Genomic DNA, 18,849 nt, shown 5'->3' with positions numbered 1-18,849 from the left:
TATAGTTTTCAATGTTGCCTTGTTAATTACTAGAATTTTCAGGTGCTCATCACTTGAGTGTTAACAATGGTCTACATCCAACGTTGTGTTATTCATTAATAACATAATCATGAATATCAAAGGATAAGATTGTAGCTCATTTCTAACAAATAATAATCCAAGTTGTAGGACGGGATCAGCATACTCCTGGAATTCTAAATTGCTGCATCTAAATGAACAAGTATCTAAATACCAATCTTGAATTGATGATTCCATGGCATCCGGCATCGTCCGTGACTCCTCCTGTAAAATCTTAACTTCCTACCAATGACAACGAATGCTACGTGCTACAAAAATGACTACTTAGCAAGCAATACTAAATTAGGCATTATATGATACTAACATAGTTTCCAATTACATCATAAGCCACACTTCTAAGTGACATCATTTGGTATCGAGGATCTTCCAACCACAATTAAATACTCAAATGCAAAAATTTAACCTCGTAACCGCATCACTGATTATCGTATATAACGACTATTCACACAATCTACATCGCTGTCCTTCGGGAAAATATTTTGAAAATCAACTATCCACCCTTAAATGCTTGTCTATTCTCAACATAAATTAACTCCTTCGCATGATGAACACCAAATCTACTCCTTTCACGTTAATCTCATTGGAGTTCTCGAAGATTGCATTACCCTATTCATAATGCTTTATTCCCAATGAACTATCACACAACAAAATGTCACACACATTATCCTTTCATTTATATTGATGACCCTATCTTCAACATTCCTATCATTTTTACATGCGCGTCAGACTCAATCTTACTCCACAGTCCACAGTATACAAGCATATTCATCTTTGAAGATATATTTTTTATTTTGCCACAAATTGCCTGGGATGCAGTAAGGTTGCAAACTTGATGGCTTCCACAGACTGATTTGTTTATTTGGCCCTGTAATGGGCCATATATATATTGTGGCATAAGAGTATTGAGCTGGGTTGAGCAAGGATGAGAAGGTAATAGTCTGTGGCTAGGACACAGGCAACCAATTAGCTATGTTGAACATGTTCCAATCTTCGTAGATTACGGTTAGAGCAAAGTGTGTCCTGTTGGAACGATAACTACATGCGATGGCAGGTAGGTATGTAGCTGCACAAACAAGCCTCATTCGAGGCAAGTCATAATACAATACAACAAAGCTTATTCACTGCCTCGCAATATATTCCAGCAACGAGTATGTGGATATGTTATTCATCTATGGAGAAACTAGACAGAATGAATTCCAGGCACAACACCCATATCAAGAATGCTATCTGGATAGACGACAACCGACAGGCATGACATTTCCGAATGTGGAAAGACTTCTATGGGCTACTGCGTCCCTGGGAAGGACACGGCTTGTTCAAGATCATCCCATGATGTCTGTTCACAATGTAGAGGTTGAGTTGGACGCTGTCTGGCCTAACCCTCACAATAGTACATGGGCCATTACACAGGAGATAAACATCAGCCGGGCGTCTGTTATGCGGATATTGCATATCCAGGGGTTTCACCTGTACCATGTGCACTTACACCAGGAGCTCCATGGTCACGATTTTGAACCATGGGTGGCGATCTGTCAATGGACCCTACAGCATGTGAACACTGTTCCTGCCTTTTTAGTGACCCATCTTATTTATGGATGAAGTGCGGTTCCACAACAATGGAATCGTTAATAAATATAATGTGCATTACCGGAGAGTGGATAAACCCCATTGGGTACGACAGGCAGCATTCAGGTACAGTGGGGCGTGAACGTATTGTGTAGCATTGTGTGTGATCACCTCATTGGTTCCCATTTTTTTTGAGGGACCTCTGATGGGAGAATGCTATCTGCGGTTTCTCCAAGATGACCTACCATTATTCTTGGAACATGTGCCACTCCTTGACTGCTGCATGATGTGGTTTGAACTAGGGATGGGCTGTGAACGGAGTCGCGAAGAGTCGAGACTGCTACCTCTGGAACCGACACTCTAGACTCCAGTGTTGACTCCACTGATGCACAAATGCCATCTAACAACTATTGTCGGAACTGCTTGGAATGATAGTTCCACGTTCCTCTCTTGGTAACTTGTGATACGATGAATACAAGATGATTATTAGCCAGCAAAAATTAAATATTGTTTCGGGATATTATCATCGTTAGTGTTAATGTTGTAGGTCTATTTTGGTGACGATGATGACGGTAGTAGGGGTAATAATAATCTGACAGTATACTTTTCCATAATCGCCAGTATTAACTTCAATGAGTTCGGCCCCACGGTGTAGGGGGCAACACGTCCGCCTGTCACCCGGCGGCCCCGGGTTCGATTCTCAGCTGGGTCAGGTGGTTTTATTTAACTGTTTAATACCCCTGACCTGGGGACTGGATGTTTGTGTTGTCCCTAACGTTCCTTTCCTCGTTTGTGCTGAACACACGTCACCTCGTAATCTACTGGCCTTCGAGCTGGGCAGAGGTCACTTGGCTAACCAGGGCTGTCGCGAAAAGGGGCTTTTGTGTATAATAATAATAATAATAATAATAATATATTCTGACAGAATAATCGTCAATAATTGCCAACGTATACATAATACAAACAACTTTCATTTACTAAGGGAATATTACAACAAATGTTTCACCAGTTGTTGTTTATAATATTTTTAATGTATTATGACAAAATCGTAAGTAATCGCCAATAAGAAATAATTCTTCTTCTTTATCTGTTTACGCTCCAGGGTCGGATTTTCCCTCGGACTCAGCGAGGGATCCCACATCTACCACCTCAAGGGCGGTGTCCTGGAGCTCCAGACTCTGGGTCGGGGGATGTAACTGGGGAGGATGACCAATACCTCGCACGGGCAGCCTCACCTGCTATACTAAACAGGGGCCTTGCGGGGTGGGGATGGGAAGATGGGAAGGGATAGACAAGGAAGAGGGAAGGAAGCATCCATGGCCTTAAGTTAGGTACCATCCTGGCATTTGCCTGGAGGAGAAGTGGGAAACCACAGAAAACCACTTCTAGGATGGCTGAGGTGGGAATCAAACCCACCTCTACTCAGTTGAGCTCCTGAGGCTGAGTGGACCCCATTCCAGCCCTCATACCACTTTTCAAATTTCGTGGCAGAGCCAGGAATCGAACCTGGGCCTCTAGGGGTGGCAGCTAATCACACTAACCACTACACCACAGAGGTGGATCAATGTGAAATTCAATTACAAAATGACAAAACACCGGCGAGGGTATTACGTATGACAATTTATCAGTTATTGCTTATAATAATAATAATAATAATAATAATAATAATAATAATAATAATAATAATAATAATAATAATAATATTGCAACAAGACTTAACGAGGTCCTTGATGGCCCCAGCGAATTATAATGAAAACCTACAACCTGTTTTCCAGTCAGTGACCGGGGCAGGAATGGAATGAATGAAGCCACCTTCTTGCAGCGAGGATAGGAATTGTGCCGGCTGCCAAGTCCTGTTGCACTCCCCTGGGGCAATGATGAATAACTGGCAGATGAAATGAAATGATATTGGAGTGTGTTGCTGGAATGAAAGATCAGAGGGAAAACCGGAGTACCCGGAGAAAAATCTGTCCCGCCTCCGCTTTTAACAGCACAAATCTCACATGGAGTGACCGGGATTTGAACCACGGAATCCAGCGGTGAGAGGCTGCCGCCTCAGCCACGGAGGCTTTTAATATTTTAATCTATGTTCGAATTATGTTAGTGGATTTACCCATATTAGATTTGTTTTCATCGTTCATGTGCAATTCATAATGATTTACCATCGATATCTGTTTATCAATTTCCTGATCACTACAAATAGACGTGAAATTAAATGCCCGTGGTCTGTTATGCCGATACTTTGACTTGACATGTTTAATTTTATTTCAGCTCTACCATTACGCTTGTCTTCGTTAACGATACCGTACTTCATTCTATAATACTCTTAACCTTTTCACTACCGAGTTTTGATGACCAGACGAGCCCTCTGGGCTGGGTTTTTTTTAAAACAAGAAGCACTTTCACAGATACATGTTTACTGATGCAATTAATGGAATGCATATCGTCCCCTTAGCCCCGCAGTCCAGGTCAGGAATGAAGTGAGATTATTTTTTATACCATACCTTCCCAATACAAATCTCAATTGAGAAAATAATAAATATGAAATGAATGATGGTGAATGAAAATGGGTAAGGAAGTGGAAGGAATCAGCTGTGGCTTATGAATAGGAACTGTCCCGGCATTTGCTTGGGAGTGCAAAAGGGAAACCACAGAAACAAAAATACATTCTCAGGACAGCTGACAGTGGGGTTCGAACCCACTCGCCTGTCGAGTGCAGAGCTTGGCTCCATAGATGTAGCATGTTAATATGTGCGGCCACTCTGCTCGGTGATACTATTACTGAAATATAATATAAAATTGTTGATTCTGGAATCTCCATCTTTCTTCCCCTGATGCTGATAGGGCAAGCCCACAATCTAGAGGTTCGAAGATCAGAAATATAGTGTCATACCTGGACACGAAATTCAGGGAACACTTCATTCCAGGAAAGAATCTGAGTGTTGATGAAAGCACTGTAGGCTTCAAGGGTCGTGTCGTGTTCAAGTGTTACAATAAGCAGAAACCAACAAAGAGGGGGACTCCATATTTATGTATTGTCAGACTCGAGTACCGGATACGTATGTGCTATTGAACCATATTATGGTTCAATAACCACACAATCACTTGTTAGGCAAGATTTACCCTTCACTTGCAGGAGAGTTATTCATTTGGTTACAAAAGTTTTGCAAGCCACCAACGAAACTGGGTTTCATCTCTTTACGGACCGGTTCTATACCAGTTACGACCTTGCAGCTGAGCTACTGAAACTATTATGGTTTTCGATTTGGACAGTTGTTATTAGTAGGCTGTGTACCTGATCTTGTTATATTTTGTTATGTTTGTTATATTTTATTATGAAAGTTTACGTTGGTTAAATAGTCTGTTGGCAGTGCAAGTGAAATTTGCTCAGTGTAGCTGTATCTTGTGCTTTGTGAATAAATAAATAAATAAATAAATAAATAAATAAAGGTCCATATTACAGGCACTGTAATGGTAAATAGGACAGGTCTGCCATTACAAGTGAGAAAAGCCGCAACAAAGAGAATGAAACAACATGACATTATTGCACTCCGAACAGATAACACTTCTTGCTTGGTTTGGAAGGACAAGCGAATTATTGCTATGCTGTCCACTTTCTATGATGATTTCACTCAGCCTGTGCAAAGAAAAAGACGTCAAGGTGCCAAGGAAATTGTAGAGAAACCTACAGTCGTATATGCTTATGGGCAGCAACATGTATGATATTTCATGTTATTTTCCGCGCCTCGACTTGCTAGCGGCTCCGCAGTGAGAGTCAAGTTAGCTTGGAGTCGTGAGGCTTCATGCAAAGCGACCATGCGGCCCCGTAGTGGGCAACAGGATAACTTGGAGTCGCTAGGCTTCATGAGAATAGAGCCCGGTGTTCGGAGTCGATGGAATCGACGCTCTCGATTCCAGGCTTCAGTCGCGCCCATCCATAGTTTGAACATCACAAGGCTCCACTGCACGTGGTGGTGGTTGTCTGGAACCAGAATATCTGTAGAAATCTGTCTCTAGAGTACACATCTTTGTAGAACACCTGCTTATCCAACCAGTCTTCACTAAAATAATCCTGCATTTCTGCCTTACTGTTCATCCCCGTGTTGATAATTACACCATAAATGCCTTCAGCTCTTCTAAAGTCACAGCTTTCCAAGAAAATCAGATAGATCTCTTCTGGAGTGGAGTATTTTGCTGTATTTTCATTTCGGCAAATTTGTTCGTCTCATGGACAATAGAGGTTAGCAACTGATCAGTAAAAAATAGCTGCCAGTACTCTAGTTCTACTTTAGGTCTATTGCCACAAGTTATGAATCCACTGACTAACCTGAAAGGAAATTTGGGTAATCCTGCATCACCAGTTCTCCACGATCTCCAAGGTATATTTGAAGTCAGCACTGTATGACTGGGACCGGGACGAGTCATAATACTACCACCTCCTCTGTGATTTCTTGCGACGCTGATATCAATATCATCACTGAATCACTAATGGATATATCACTTTCATCGCCAGATTCAAAATTTTCGTCACTTTCATGGTCACTATCAACAAAATCAGCCGAAATAGTTGCAAGAATCTCAGCTTCGGTCAGACTGTGCGCCGCCATATTGCTTCACGCAACTGCTTTCCATTGTCAAGGAAATGGAGCAATTTTGCCGAGCAAAGAGAAACTAAAACACTCCTATTTTGTTTCTTTCGGTTTCCGGAAGGGACCAGCACTTACAAAACGAAGTACAAAAGTCCTGGCTTGCCAGGTAACCTAGCAATGAGCAGCGAAGCATTGTGTCAACTCAGGGTTGACACACGAACTATAACGCTAAGTGACGGCTGTCGACCTCAGGTTGACACTCGAGCGGAAAGGGTTAAATCCTGGACTTTTTTCTATGGGATCATGTAAAAGAATTGGTGTATGCACAGAAACTGAGCCGTTCCGCTCACCTTGGACAGCTCATCACCGAGGCATGTTTATCTGTTATACCAGAGATGTTGCAACGTGCCAGATGGTTCTTACAACATTGTACGCAGCTCTATATCGACCATGGAGGATGTCAGTTCAAGCAGTTGTTGTTTTAAGACGTAGATAACTGAAATCCTGTCACACATTTCCTAGCCTCTTCCAACCCAGCTCCATACCATATGCCACCATACCAGGGCCAAATAAATCAGGATGTGGAAATTATGAAGTATGCAACCTTGCTACATCTCAGTCATCTGGCTGTTAAAAAAAAAATGGATTCAAATCTTTTGCCCCTGCTAAGTGAGCTATTCTAAGTCTTGACATGGCAGCGCACAGTTTCCAGCCTATACAATACCTGTTACTGGTCTGTGTGTGCACATCCTGTTATAAGGTACATATTCTTCGTGTCTGTGCTCGTTTTATGGGTTCATTCCAGGTACTCTCAAAGAATTAATAGCGGCGCTCACGATTCCTTCTGTTTTTTAGCCCATAACCACACATCTCGTTATATTAGTACAGTTTAGGAAAAGGAACCGATGTATTTCAGAAATGTAGTAAATGCAGAGGGATGCATAGAACCAAATCACAAGGGTTGGTGAACCACCCAGTAAGTTATAATCTACTCTCAACCATTTCCTGTACCAATTTGTACACTTTGCTTCATCGGAGAAGATCATTATTATTGAGCATTTTCCTCTTTGTTACAAAGGTCCTCTTGCCATTGTTCCCATCTGATTTACTATAGTGTGTGTTTACCTTAGACTGCAGTACAGAGTAAGTAACATGCACTGTTGCCAGATTTTTATTACCGCGTGGTGAGTCTGATGATTCAGGACTTGATTTGAACTTTACTGAAACTGAGTCCCACATTTACCTAAGACTCATCTGTATAGATAATTAGCTTCCTGAAACCTTATACATTTTCACCTGCACTGGGCTGAGTAGCTCAGACAGAACAGGGTTAGCCTTGTGAGTTCAAGTTGGCAGATTCAATCCTGGTTCTGTCTGGTTGTATTTTAAGCTGCTCAGATAAGTTTGCCTTGTGTTGGTAGATTTACTGGCTCGTAGAAGAATTCTTGCAGGACAAATTTCCATTACTGTAAAGCAATTAGTGGGACATAAAACAGATATTATGGGCTCATGCAGCTTCCAGCCTTGTGCAGCCCCCTTCTATATTTCCTGGAGAGGATTAGTGAGTCAACCAGGGATCTCTTGGCCAGCCCGAGGGCATGTGATGGTCTCTCATATTCTTTTTGTCTGGTGTCTCCATAGATTTGCTGGAAGGTGAGACTAAAATGTTCCTATTCTGGCTGCTCCCCAGAAATACCAGAAGTTATCACGTGAATTGGTTGTGTAATGTCAGTTTTGTCTGGAGGCGAGCCAAGTTTTACGCTTACGTCCTTTTACTCTTTTGCAAAGCATAGGGCTTCGACAAAGCAGCTCCAGCGTATCCTATTTTGAGCCAGGGTCTTTTCTCCAAAGGTCTTCCCTTCTTGTTTTGCCTCCTCTATCACACTGAGTCTCCATGACTTCCTGCGTCTACTTCTCTTCCTTTGTCCTTGGTGGTTCCAAAACAGAGCCTTTCTCTCCACTGCATCCTGCTGCTTCCGCAGTGTGTAGCCGATCCATTTCCACTTCCTCCTCTTTATTTGTATGCCAATGGGCTCTTCTTCAATTTGTTTCCAAAGACCTTCGTTTGAAATTACTTTTGGCCAGAAAATGTGTTTAAGTCTCCTTAAGCATCTGTTTATGAATACCTGTAGTTTATGAGTAATCTCTGAGGTAACTTTCCAGGTTTCACAACTATATAACAGTACTGTTTTTACATTTGTTCGAAAAATGCGAAGTTTGGTTTTCATTGAGATTTCTCTGGCCCTCCATATCGAATAGAGTTGTATGAATGCCGCATTTGTTTTGTGGATTTTCATTTTGATATCAGCAGCTGCTCCTCCATCCTGCATAACCACACTGCCAAGATATGTAAACTCTTTGACTTCTTTAATGTCTTCATCACTGACTCTGAATTTCGGTTTGCTCTTCTTGTTGATATTCATTGCTTTTGATGTAAGGTCATTTATCCTGAGACCCACGGCTCCCGCCTCTCTCTCCAGATCCTGTATCTTTTCCTCCATATCAGTATGTTTGTGAGTCAATAGGCATAAGTCATCGGCATACTCCAAAGCCTCCAATCTATCACCCAATCCCCACTGGTTGCCTCTTTGCCTTCCCTCCGTAACTTTCCTCATGACGTCATCCAGAACAAGGAGAAAGATAGTTCGAGATAGGACACACCCCTGCTGCACACCAGAATTTATGGAGAAAGGCTCTGAAAGCTTCCCTTCATGGATTACTTTACACGTGAAGTCGTAAGTCTCTTGGATGATTTTGCTGATTTTAGTTGGTACTCCATACTTCTGTAACGTTCTCCACATGGTGTTCCTTTTCAATGAATTGAAAGCCTTCTCGAAGTCCACAAACAGAAAGTATAGGCCAGAATTGTATTCATTAAACTGTTCAATAATAATTCGTAGAGTGTTTATTTCGTCTATGCATGAGCGGTTATTCCTGAAACCTGCTTGTTCATTGCGCAGTTGGTTTTCTATCTTTGCTTTTATCCTGTTCAGGATCACCCGTGTCATTACTTTACTGGGAATCGAGAGCAAGGTGATACCTCTCCAGTTGTGACAGTTGGTCATGTCACCTTTCTTTGGTAATTTCACAAGGAGTCCTTCTCTCCATTCCTTTGACATTCTTTCCTTATTTCAAATTTTTGTGAACAGTGGATGCAACAGATTGGCTGTCATGTCGGGGTACACAGTTAGAAGCTCAGGTGCTACATTATCCACTCCTGGGGCCTTCCCATTCTTTATTTGGCTGATCGCTTCTTTTATCTTATTTCTTGAGGGTGGTTCAGTGTTGATACCATCAGTTTCACAATCTTCGTTCACCTCTACCATTTGTCTATCTTCCTCTACATTTTCTCTGTTCAACACCTCCATGAACTGTTCTCGCCATCTATTCAACTTAGCTACATCACTAGTGAGCATATCTCCTTGTTTGTTCTTGATGGGTCTACTTTGTTTAAATTTCTTCTTGGCGAGTTTCCTTGTGATGCCATACAAGCCTTTCATATTTCTATCTCTTTCTGCAGTCTCTGCTAATTCAGCAAGGTCTGACACCCATTTTTTCCGGTCTGCTTTCGCACTCTTGTTAACTTCCCGATCTTTAGCATGATATACTGCTTGGAGTTCAACCTTCTGGGTTCGTGTCCTGCAATTATTCAACTTTAGTTTCAGCTCCCTACGTTGTTCAATACATTTCCAAGTATATGATGTCATCCAATCTTTCCTCGTGATGTTCTTGAAGCCAAGTATCTCTTCTGCTGTGTCTGTCAAAGTGGTTTTAACTTTCTTCCAGTGTTCTTCAACATCATATTCATCTAACTGTAGTGCTGTAAACCTGTTACTGAAGACAAGCTTGAACTATTCCTTACTTCTATCATCCTCTAGCTTTCCAACATCAAACCTTTTCGTTTGTTGCTCAAATAGCCTCTTTGCAGTTGCAATCTTAATTCGGATGTTGGCAGTCACTAGATAGTGGTTGCTGCCTATATCTGCACCTCTTCGATTTCTGACATCCAAAAATGACCTCCAGCTTCTGTTAATTGTCAGGTGGTCAATCTGGTTTTGAGTTTGCTGGTCTGGTGAAATCCACGTCACTTTATGGCATTCTTTATGAGGGAATAGGGTTCCACAGATAACAGGTTCAATGCTCGCGCAGAAGTCTACCAAAAGTTCTCATTCCTAGTACCAAGTCCATGTCGCCCCATTACTTGCTCAAAACCCAGATTTTCAGAACCCACATTGGCATTGAAGTCTCCCATAACAATCACAATGTGTCTTTTGTTTATTGCCTGAATGGTACTCTGTAGTTCTGAATAAAACTTGGCCTTATCATCTGCTTCCGCTTCTTCTGTAGGTGCGTAGCGTTGGACAATTGAAACATTCCTGATCTTCTCTTGAATCTTGCAGTGATAATCCTTGATGAGATGGGCTTCCAATCAATCAGACTGTTCTTTGATCTCTCGTTTATAAGAAATCCCACTCCTTCTTGATGTGGGTCGTCTTCATTTGGCTTACCAGAGTAGAGGAATGTTTGTCCCCTCAAAGTTCTTAACTCTCCAAATGTATTCCACCTTCACTAACTCCTAAGATACCCAGTCTGTACCTCTCTACCTCGGTAGCAAGTTGTGTTAGTTTCCCGGTCTGATACAGTGTTCTGACGTTCCAAAATCCAATTTTCATGTCCTGTTTCAAGCCAAAGGTCATCGTCACAGGGTCCATCTGGCTGCTTTTCTTAGTTTCTTTAATACGTTAGTTTTAAGCAACTGCGAGTTATTAGCCCACATTCACAGAGTGTTATGGTGGGGCTGCCACCTTTAAGCCTTGACTCTTGCTTCCACCTCAGATGTTACGGGTGGAAAGGATGCCATTTACTGCATCCGTAATTGTGATATGGTTATTCCGCCATACGTTCGGTCGCCAGAGCCTCGCCTGTGGTAACAGGGAGCACCTCAGGAAGGTGAGGTTGACTTTTGCAATTGGAGAAGCTATTTGTTGTGCATCCAACTGCCTTGCACCCCGGAGGCGAGCCAAGTGTACCGTCATAATGTTGTGCGATAGTCAATAACTATGTGTTTGAACCTGCTTGCATTGATGCTGCTGTGTTAAGTGTCTCGTGCATGCGTAGTGAAAGGGAATCAAGATTACGGAGGGGCCGCCCGTTCCAGGTAAAAACTGCCCAGCCATAGACCCGCTGTGGGGACTAGACTTTGTAAATAGCCACTAATTAGGGAACTATTATTAATTTTCAAGTATGATTGTGCGTGTTTCTGTGCGCACAGGCACACGTTTTATTTTCAACATTATCACACTTTTTCACCTGTCCTTGAAAGTATGGTGCCAACAAATTATGCCATCTGCTTATCTTGCTCTATGAATGCAGCTTAATTTCCCCTTCGTACATATTCAAATCCAATTTCATGAATAAATTAAGTAAATATTTGAAAGAATTGTAACACTTGTGTTTCATTTCCTCCCTTACAGCCTGCCAATGTTGTGTATTTTGTGTACTTCACCTTCCAATTCTTTTCATTGGGTTTAACGGTTTAACTCGGGTTTTCAGCGACTATAATATGGGAAAGGACTAGGAATGCGGAGGAAGCTGTCTGGGCATTAATTAATGTACATTCCCAGCATTTGACTAGTGTGAAAATGAGAAAACAGGAAACATATTTAGGGCTGCTGATAGTAGGGTTTAAACACACCATCCCTTGAAAGCAAGCTCATAGCTACACGACCTGTTGCATGCAGCCTGCTCAATCTGTCTTCCATAGTTCACTGTTGATTTAATAAACATTCAAGTTTAAATGTGAAAAAGAAAGAGCAAAGAATTAACATGAACAATTTTGTTCATGTACAATGAGGACATGCCACTGTGAAGGACTGTAAACCACTTTGCATTTTCATTCACATAACACTTAAACACACCACAGAGCAAAGGAACATTGCAGATTGATTTTGTGAAGACCAGGATGACATGGTTATGAATGATACTGAATTTGGTTCTTTGGGTGCTTGGGGTCTGAGTTTGTGTCAGAAAATCTGGTGGCTGACCAGTTGGATGGTGTAACCCCAAATGATTGTTGTTATAGAAGACATAGAATATAGGGATGGACCTTATCTGTTTACCCTGGATCGTAAGGCTGAATGGTAGCATTGTTTGGTGGGATGTGGGTGAAAGTTAATAACAGGATAATGAAGATATCAAATACTTTGCCAGAAGGATCGGAAAATATTGGCAGACCAAAGCTGAGGTGGAAGAATGTGTATCAGGACATCCTGGGAATGAAGAACTGGAAGAGCATGACACTGAACTGGAAAAACTGGTTGAAACATCTGAGAAAGACAATGACCCACAAAGGGCTGTTGTACCTGCAAGTGGAATGTTTTCTGACGTCTGTAGAAGTGGATCTGTTAGGAGGTTGTGAGGTACTTTTGAGATTCTAGTATCCATTCTATGAAAAAAGGACGTAATGCGCTTATAGTTCACTATTCCACACTATATATTAAAACTTTATGGACGCTGACTTCCACCTGACGAAGCCAATGGGGATTGTTTATGTACCAATGGTGCACATTTCGAAGGTTTACATAGCTACAATTTGTAAATGTTGCCTCATCTCTAAACAAGATACACGATAAATCTGGTGTTTACAGAAGATAACATGATTTTCGAAAATCATTTCCATGCAGAGAGAGAGAGAGAGAGAGATGTGAATGGAACTTATGACAGTGGAGAACGTGTAGTACACTTTTCCTGACTCAATGTCACTTCCTCATGCAATTGCACACAATTAACGTGCTGATCTACAGCAACAGTAGCTAGAACATTAATTTCACTCTCTTCTCCAGTCACTTATTTCTGTTCTAGTTTCTTGGTGTTACACTTCCAGTTTCAAGTAATTGGTTGACAAGGTTCAAAAATAGTTGTCAAGATCTATTGGGATATCATTCAGCGTGTATAGAGCATAAGATTGAACAGCATTCTTCCTACATTCTCCATACACCATTAACATGTCAGCTTCTTCAGCATTGGTAAATACCATCTCCCACCATGTCCTACTTCTTGAACTATCACAAAATAACTGACAAGGAAGTTGCAATGCAATCAGTGTATTGTAAAGGAAACAAACATAAGAACATCATAGCCTCGTAACCAAGCAGTTGAATGGAGCAGACGACTGTCAGTACTTATAATTTTGAAACTATAGTATGATAGCTTGTGAAACTTGACTAGTCCTGAAGAGATGCACCATTAAAATTCCAATTTAGTTTTATTTTGTTAATGTCAATAGGCTTTTCATTTGAAAACTATAACTTTCTAAAATAATATTCGTATCACTTCAATCACTAGTGATCTGCATTTAGGGCAGTTGTCCAGGTGGCAGATTCTGTATCTGTTGTTTCCCTAGCCTTTTCTTAAATGATTTCAAAGAAATTGGACATTTATTGAACATCTCCCTTGCCAAGTTATTCCAATCCCTAACTCCCCTTCCTATAAAGAAATATTTGCCCCATTTTTAATCGTTAAAATATGTGTATGGGCTACAGTTATGAGTCATTGATTCAATTACTCTGAAAACAGCACACCAATAGCACCTTTAATTTCAGAAATATTTGGGGTGCAAGTTTTAGGTGAAAATAGTCTTAAGATATTACTTAACATTTTTCCAACAATTGGATAATTGGATTTTGTCTTGCACTGATCACTGAATGCACAATAGTCATTATAAAATATCTCTTGTGTATCTCCTCTAATTGTACTAGACTGACCGTCAGTTGCCTTTTAAAATTTATTCTTCTGTTTCTTTTTTCAGCTAAAAATTGGGATATCAAGCTGGCACTCCAAGCATATTTCTACCGCACTGAAGAAAACCATCTTCAGTGGAGTGTTCCCGAAGAAAATGGGAATGTAGCTGATACACATAATCATCATGCCATGTGTGCTAGACCTGTTCTTCAGAAGACTGAAGCAGTGGATGTTTGTGAATGTATGCTGTTTTGTATTGATTATTTAATATAGTTTATGTAATTCTAATATATGGATATATTCCAGCCTAGCTATAATCAGATACAGAAAGTAAATTAGAACTCAAATACCCTTCAGTAATTGACCTGTGTTGTAATTTTTGAACTGTCAAATGAAGACCATTTGTGAGAATGACAAAAGTATTGTGCAAAGCCTTCAGTATGTGTTAACATTTTCCCGAAGTTAATAGGTTGTGTGTTGGTGAATGATCAGCTCAATGATTTGTTAAATTTAAAGTCCAACATTAGAAGATGTTGTTCACTCTGGAAGTTCTTCAGTAGTAGAAGACGATTTCTAAATTTTACATATTGTGGCCAACAGAAATTCTCTAAATGCCAACACGTACAGTTTATTAACATTTAGTGTAGTTAGGATACACTTCTCAGTATGTATGGAGTCTAGGAATTTACGGGGGGGGGGAACTTGTTGGGACTGTGCCGTTGGGTTTTCATTACAAAGTCGTCCAGCACGTGTGATTTACGGTGAAATTAATAACATTTTAGACAGTAAATTGAATACAGTTTTATTTACAAGAGGTCAGTGATAACTAAAGTAAAAGGTGAATGGCATCGTAGTGGACAATTGTCGTACAATAACCTCGAAAGGAAATAATTCTGTTTCCACGTTATTCAATAGGCTTACTAATCAGATTCCTAACATCTTTAACTTTTTATTATTACTATTAACTTTTACAAATTGAACTTTTTTAAATATATGTTTCTCCTTAATATAAGATTTCTTCAGCCAGTATACGGCAAAAATGATCGATACATGATTAAATAAAATATTTAAAACATCGGACATTACACGTAACAAATTCCATATTATTTGTTCATTGCATTAAAACAATGACCGCTTGAAAACTGTCTACATAAAATACGTAGTCTTCCTGGACTAAATTGTTCCAAAAAATATTGACCAGATGAATGAAATGTAAACAGCGTACATTAATTAGTGTCCACTAAAAACTGTTTTGAATCATTGGATGAACATTATCTTACTCATGTTCATAAAAAATCAGAACACCTTGAAAGACTAGAGATAGGAAGTTCGTGTTCACAGGACATGTTCATTAGTATGTTCAGCAGAAACGATTAGCATTTTAGTCACCTAGGTTCAGCATGTGTCTTGTTGCCTAGTAGGCACTGGGTCCTCCATGGGCACTGATAACTTGTTCCATGAGTGATGGCATCAACGCATATAAGGCACGAATGCTGTCGTGGGGTTTAGTCATCCATGCTGCATTCACCTGGTTCCACAGTTCATCTTTGGTGGTTGCCAATGAGTCACAGCGCCGCACCTGTCGCTTCACCACATCGCACAAATTTTCTATTGGCGACACGTCCGGTGATTGGGCAGGCCAGGCCAGGCCAACAGTCTGACATCCTGTGACAACAAGAAGGCTCGTGTTCGTGCAGCAACATGTGGTCGCGCATTGTCCTGCTGAAATATGGCGTCTGGGGGTGTCGTGCAGAAAGGGTATGGCTATGGGTCGTAGGATGTCATTTACGTAGGTCGAACTGGTCACAGTGACCTGGAAACGCACCAACCGTGATTTGTGGTTGTACCCAATAGCACCCCACATCATGAGGCTTTGAGTTGGTGCTGTATGTCTTGTGCGAATGCAATCAATGTGATGCCTCTCCCCGTCTGCGGCGAACTAAAATGCGGCCATCATTTTCAAACAAACAGAACCTGGATTCGTCCGAAAACCTATCTGCTGCCATTCCTTTGCCCATTGACGTCGTTCTATACACCATTGCAGTCTAGCATGTTTATGCACATTAGTCAAGGGTAGGCAGAGAAGTGGACGCACCGGTAACCTAGACCGTAATAAATGGTGACAGTCACTCCTGATAGTGTACGATGTGTTACACTGTTCCACTGTTGCGCCAGAGCCAAGGAGGACACAGATCTGTCCTGCAATGCCATTCGGATGAGGTGTCAATCTTCTTTGGGGGATGGTCTGGATGGTGTGACCAGACCTATCTTGTAGTGTTCTACGGCCTTCTGTGAACCATTCTGTACATAGCTGTTGCACTGCCAACACACTTCATCCCACACGAGCAACAGTTTTCTGGATGGATGCATCACATTCTCTCATACCAATAATGCGCCCTCTTTCAAACTCTCTTTTTAATGATACGATTCTCGCATATGTCTGAGAAGCATCCTGCATGTCTCCTCAAGTCACACTGATCCATTACCTTCGGTTTATAGTGACAACGAGAGTCGCAGGCACATTTTACCAGTCAGTGGTGGTGCGCCGAGGTCTCGATGTGGACCTTGAACCTGAGGGCCGACATGGTTCAAATGCGAATCATTTTTTCAGAACATACCAATGCACATGCAGAGATGCCAACTATTATGATTCAGTCATAATAATTACAAATTACCCATCACAATTAAGCCTTTAGGAATCACACACCACAAATTACTATTTTGTTGTTTTTAAAGTCTAAGTGTATGAAGTGTTCAAAAGGATACACAAGGCATGCCGTTACAGATTGAATTCTCAGAATATTATTTTCAGATTTCTCAGTAATAATTTATACCCCTTTCCTGTCCATCGTTTAAGTCTATTTCGAGTTTTCACGCACCGAATGCAGTGTGTGCTTCCAGTACCGGAAAAATAGGCACCTGTGAAGTGGTATATCTTGCAGAGTCGTCGTCTTTGTTCGTCACATGATCAGACTTCTATGCAAGTATGCGAGTTCTTTTGTCTTTGTTTTGGCGGCATAGTGGTGACAAACTCAGTTTCATTGTGGATACTGTGTGCGTGACTGTTAAAGTATTTATTGTGATTTTGCTTGCCAAATTTACATATATTGCTCTTATAGGATATATGCTAATCGTGTGTTACAAAATGCGAAAGGTTTGAAATAATGAAGCGATTTCTTGTGCAGGAAAATACGTATGGTGACGTTGCCGTGATTACTGACGCTAGTAATAAACCAAAAATTGTTCAAAAATTTAGGGAGGAATACTCGAAAGAATGGCCCTGTTACTGTGTTCTTTAAAATCTCATTCACACGTGTTTTGTAGTGTGTGTAGCCACGAGTTTTCAGTTTCGCATAGTGAGGAAGAACAGAGCCTCCGTGGCTCAGACGACAGTGCGCCGGCCTCTCACTGCTGGGTTCCGTGATTCAAATCCCGGTCACTCTGTGAGATTTGTGCTTGACAAAGCGGAGGCGGAACAGGTTTTTCTCCGGGTACTCCGGTTTTCCCCGTTATAATTCATTCCAGCAACACATTCCAATATCATTTCATTTCATCTGTAATTCATTAATCATTGCCCCAGAGGAGTGTGACAGGCTTCGGCAGCCAGCACAATTCCTATTATTATTATTATTATTATTATTATTATTATTATTATTATTATTATTATTATTATTATTATTATTATTAGAAAAGCGCACGAATGTGCTTTATGTAGATTATTGACCATATTAGTCTTTGCCTTCCTCTGTCAAAGTTGTATGTTAATAATGTATGGGACATATTTGAATTGTTTTGTATGTGGTAGTTTTGCGTATTTAAGTGCATAATTTTAATGAGTTGAATGTTATTAAGGGGTTGTGTTAGTGACAGTTTCTGGTATTTTATTGTCTCGTTATGGCCAAGAAAAATAACAAACATCTCCAAGTGTTCAGAGATACCTGATGAAGGAAACTATACTGTATTTTCTCATGTAATTAACACCCTTGCATGATTTACGCATCCTAATTTTTTTTGGCGTCCAAAGTTGAGAAAAAAAATGTTCACACATTTGACGCACCCACGACTTTGAGCATCCATCACGCAGCTCGGGATGGGTTTGAAAATAAAGATGTCAACTACTTGAGTAGCAGGGTTCCTATTGCGAAAGCGGGCATTCAAAATACAGGGCAATGTGCTGTTATTAGCCATCAGGAAATCCCACTGCACTAGTTTTACGAGTGTTTCGGGTACGGGACATTCTGTGATCTCAGAATTGTTTGTCAGTTCAAAGTATTTGAGTAATACTGCATCATACAAACTCGCGGTGATCAGTTACGCCGAAACATACGGGAATAGGGCAGCGGGCAGCAAGTATTCAGTGTCCAAATGAAACATGCGCTACCGCGGTAACAGAAAGGAACTTCAACCGGCCAACAAGTCTCGCAAAGCATTTCGCGGTCTAAAAAGCGGCAAGTTTCCGCAAGTAGAGGAGGATCTGCTTAAATATGATTTTGTTATGCAACATTGGATAACCGTTTTTCACGAAATAAGAATGAGAAATAGTCGCTGCACATGGAATCAGTGGCTCCGATTTGAATGTTAGCAGAGGCTTGATTAATTTTATTAATATAAATGGACTTTCTCTTTGACGAAGAACAACATTATGCCAAAAAAATGACAAATGATTACAACCATTTTCATACCTTTGTGATTGAGAAGCGTAAAGTGAAGGAATATTTGATCTCCCTAAAAAAGGAACCGCAGGTCAGACGCCAATCAGTTTCCATTTGCCACAAAGTCGAACAATCGATAAGAAAGGAACATAGTGTTATCGTATGCGCTACCGGAAGCAAAAAACGATGTATTGTAATGCTTGCTGTAACAGCTGATGGCAGAA

General features: G+C 40.8%; 1 protein-coding gene across 1 annotated transcript in view; it reads left to right on the top strand.

Annotated features, from left to right (window-relative positions):
• Positions 1–18,849, top strand: part of LOC136858346 (OTU domain-containing protein 7B) — a gene marked incomplete at its 5' end in the record, with an annotated part of 300,853 nt that overhangs the window by 46,768 nt on the left and 235,236 nt on the right. The window contains one exon of the mRNA XM_067137821.2: positions 14,041–14,214. Coding sequence (XP_066993922.2) covers positions 14,041–14,214 — 174 coding nt within the window. The remainder of the gene's footprint in view (positions 1–14,040; positions 14,215–18,849) is intronic.

This window comes from Anabrus simplex, chromosome 1 (genome assembly GCF_040414725.1).
Source record: "Anabrus simplex isolate iqAnaSimp1 chromosome 1, ASM4041472v1, whole genome shotgun sequence".
Lineage (NCBI taxonomy): Eukaryota > Metazoa > Arthropoda > Insecta > Orthoptera > Tettigoniidae > Anabrus > Anabrus simplex.
Note: the sequence above shows the minus strand (reverse complement) of the source record. Positions and strands in the feature narration are given on the sequence as shown.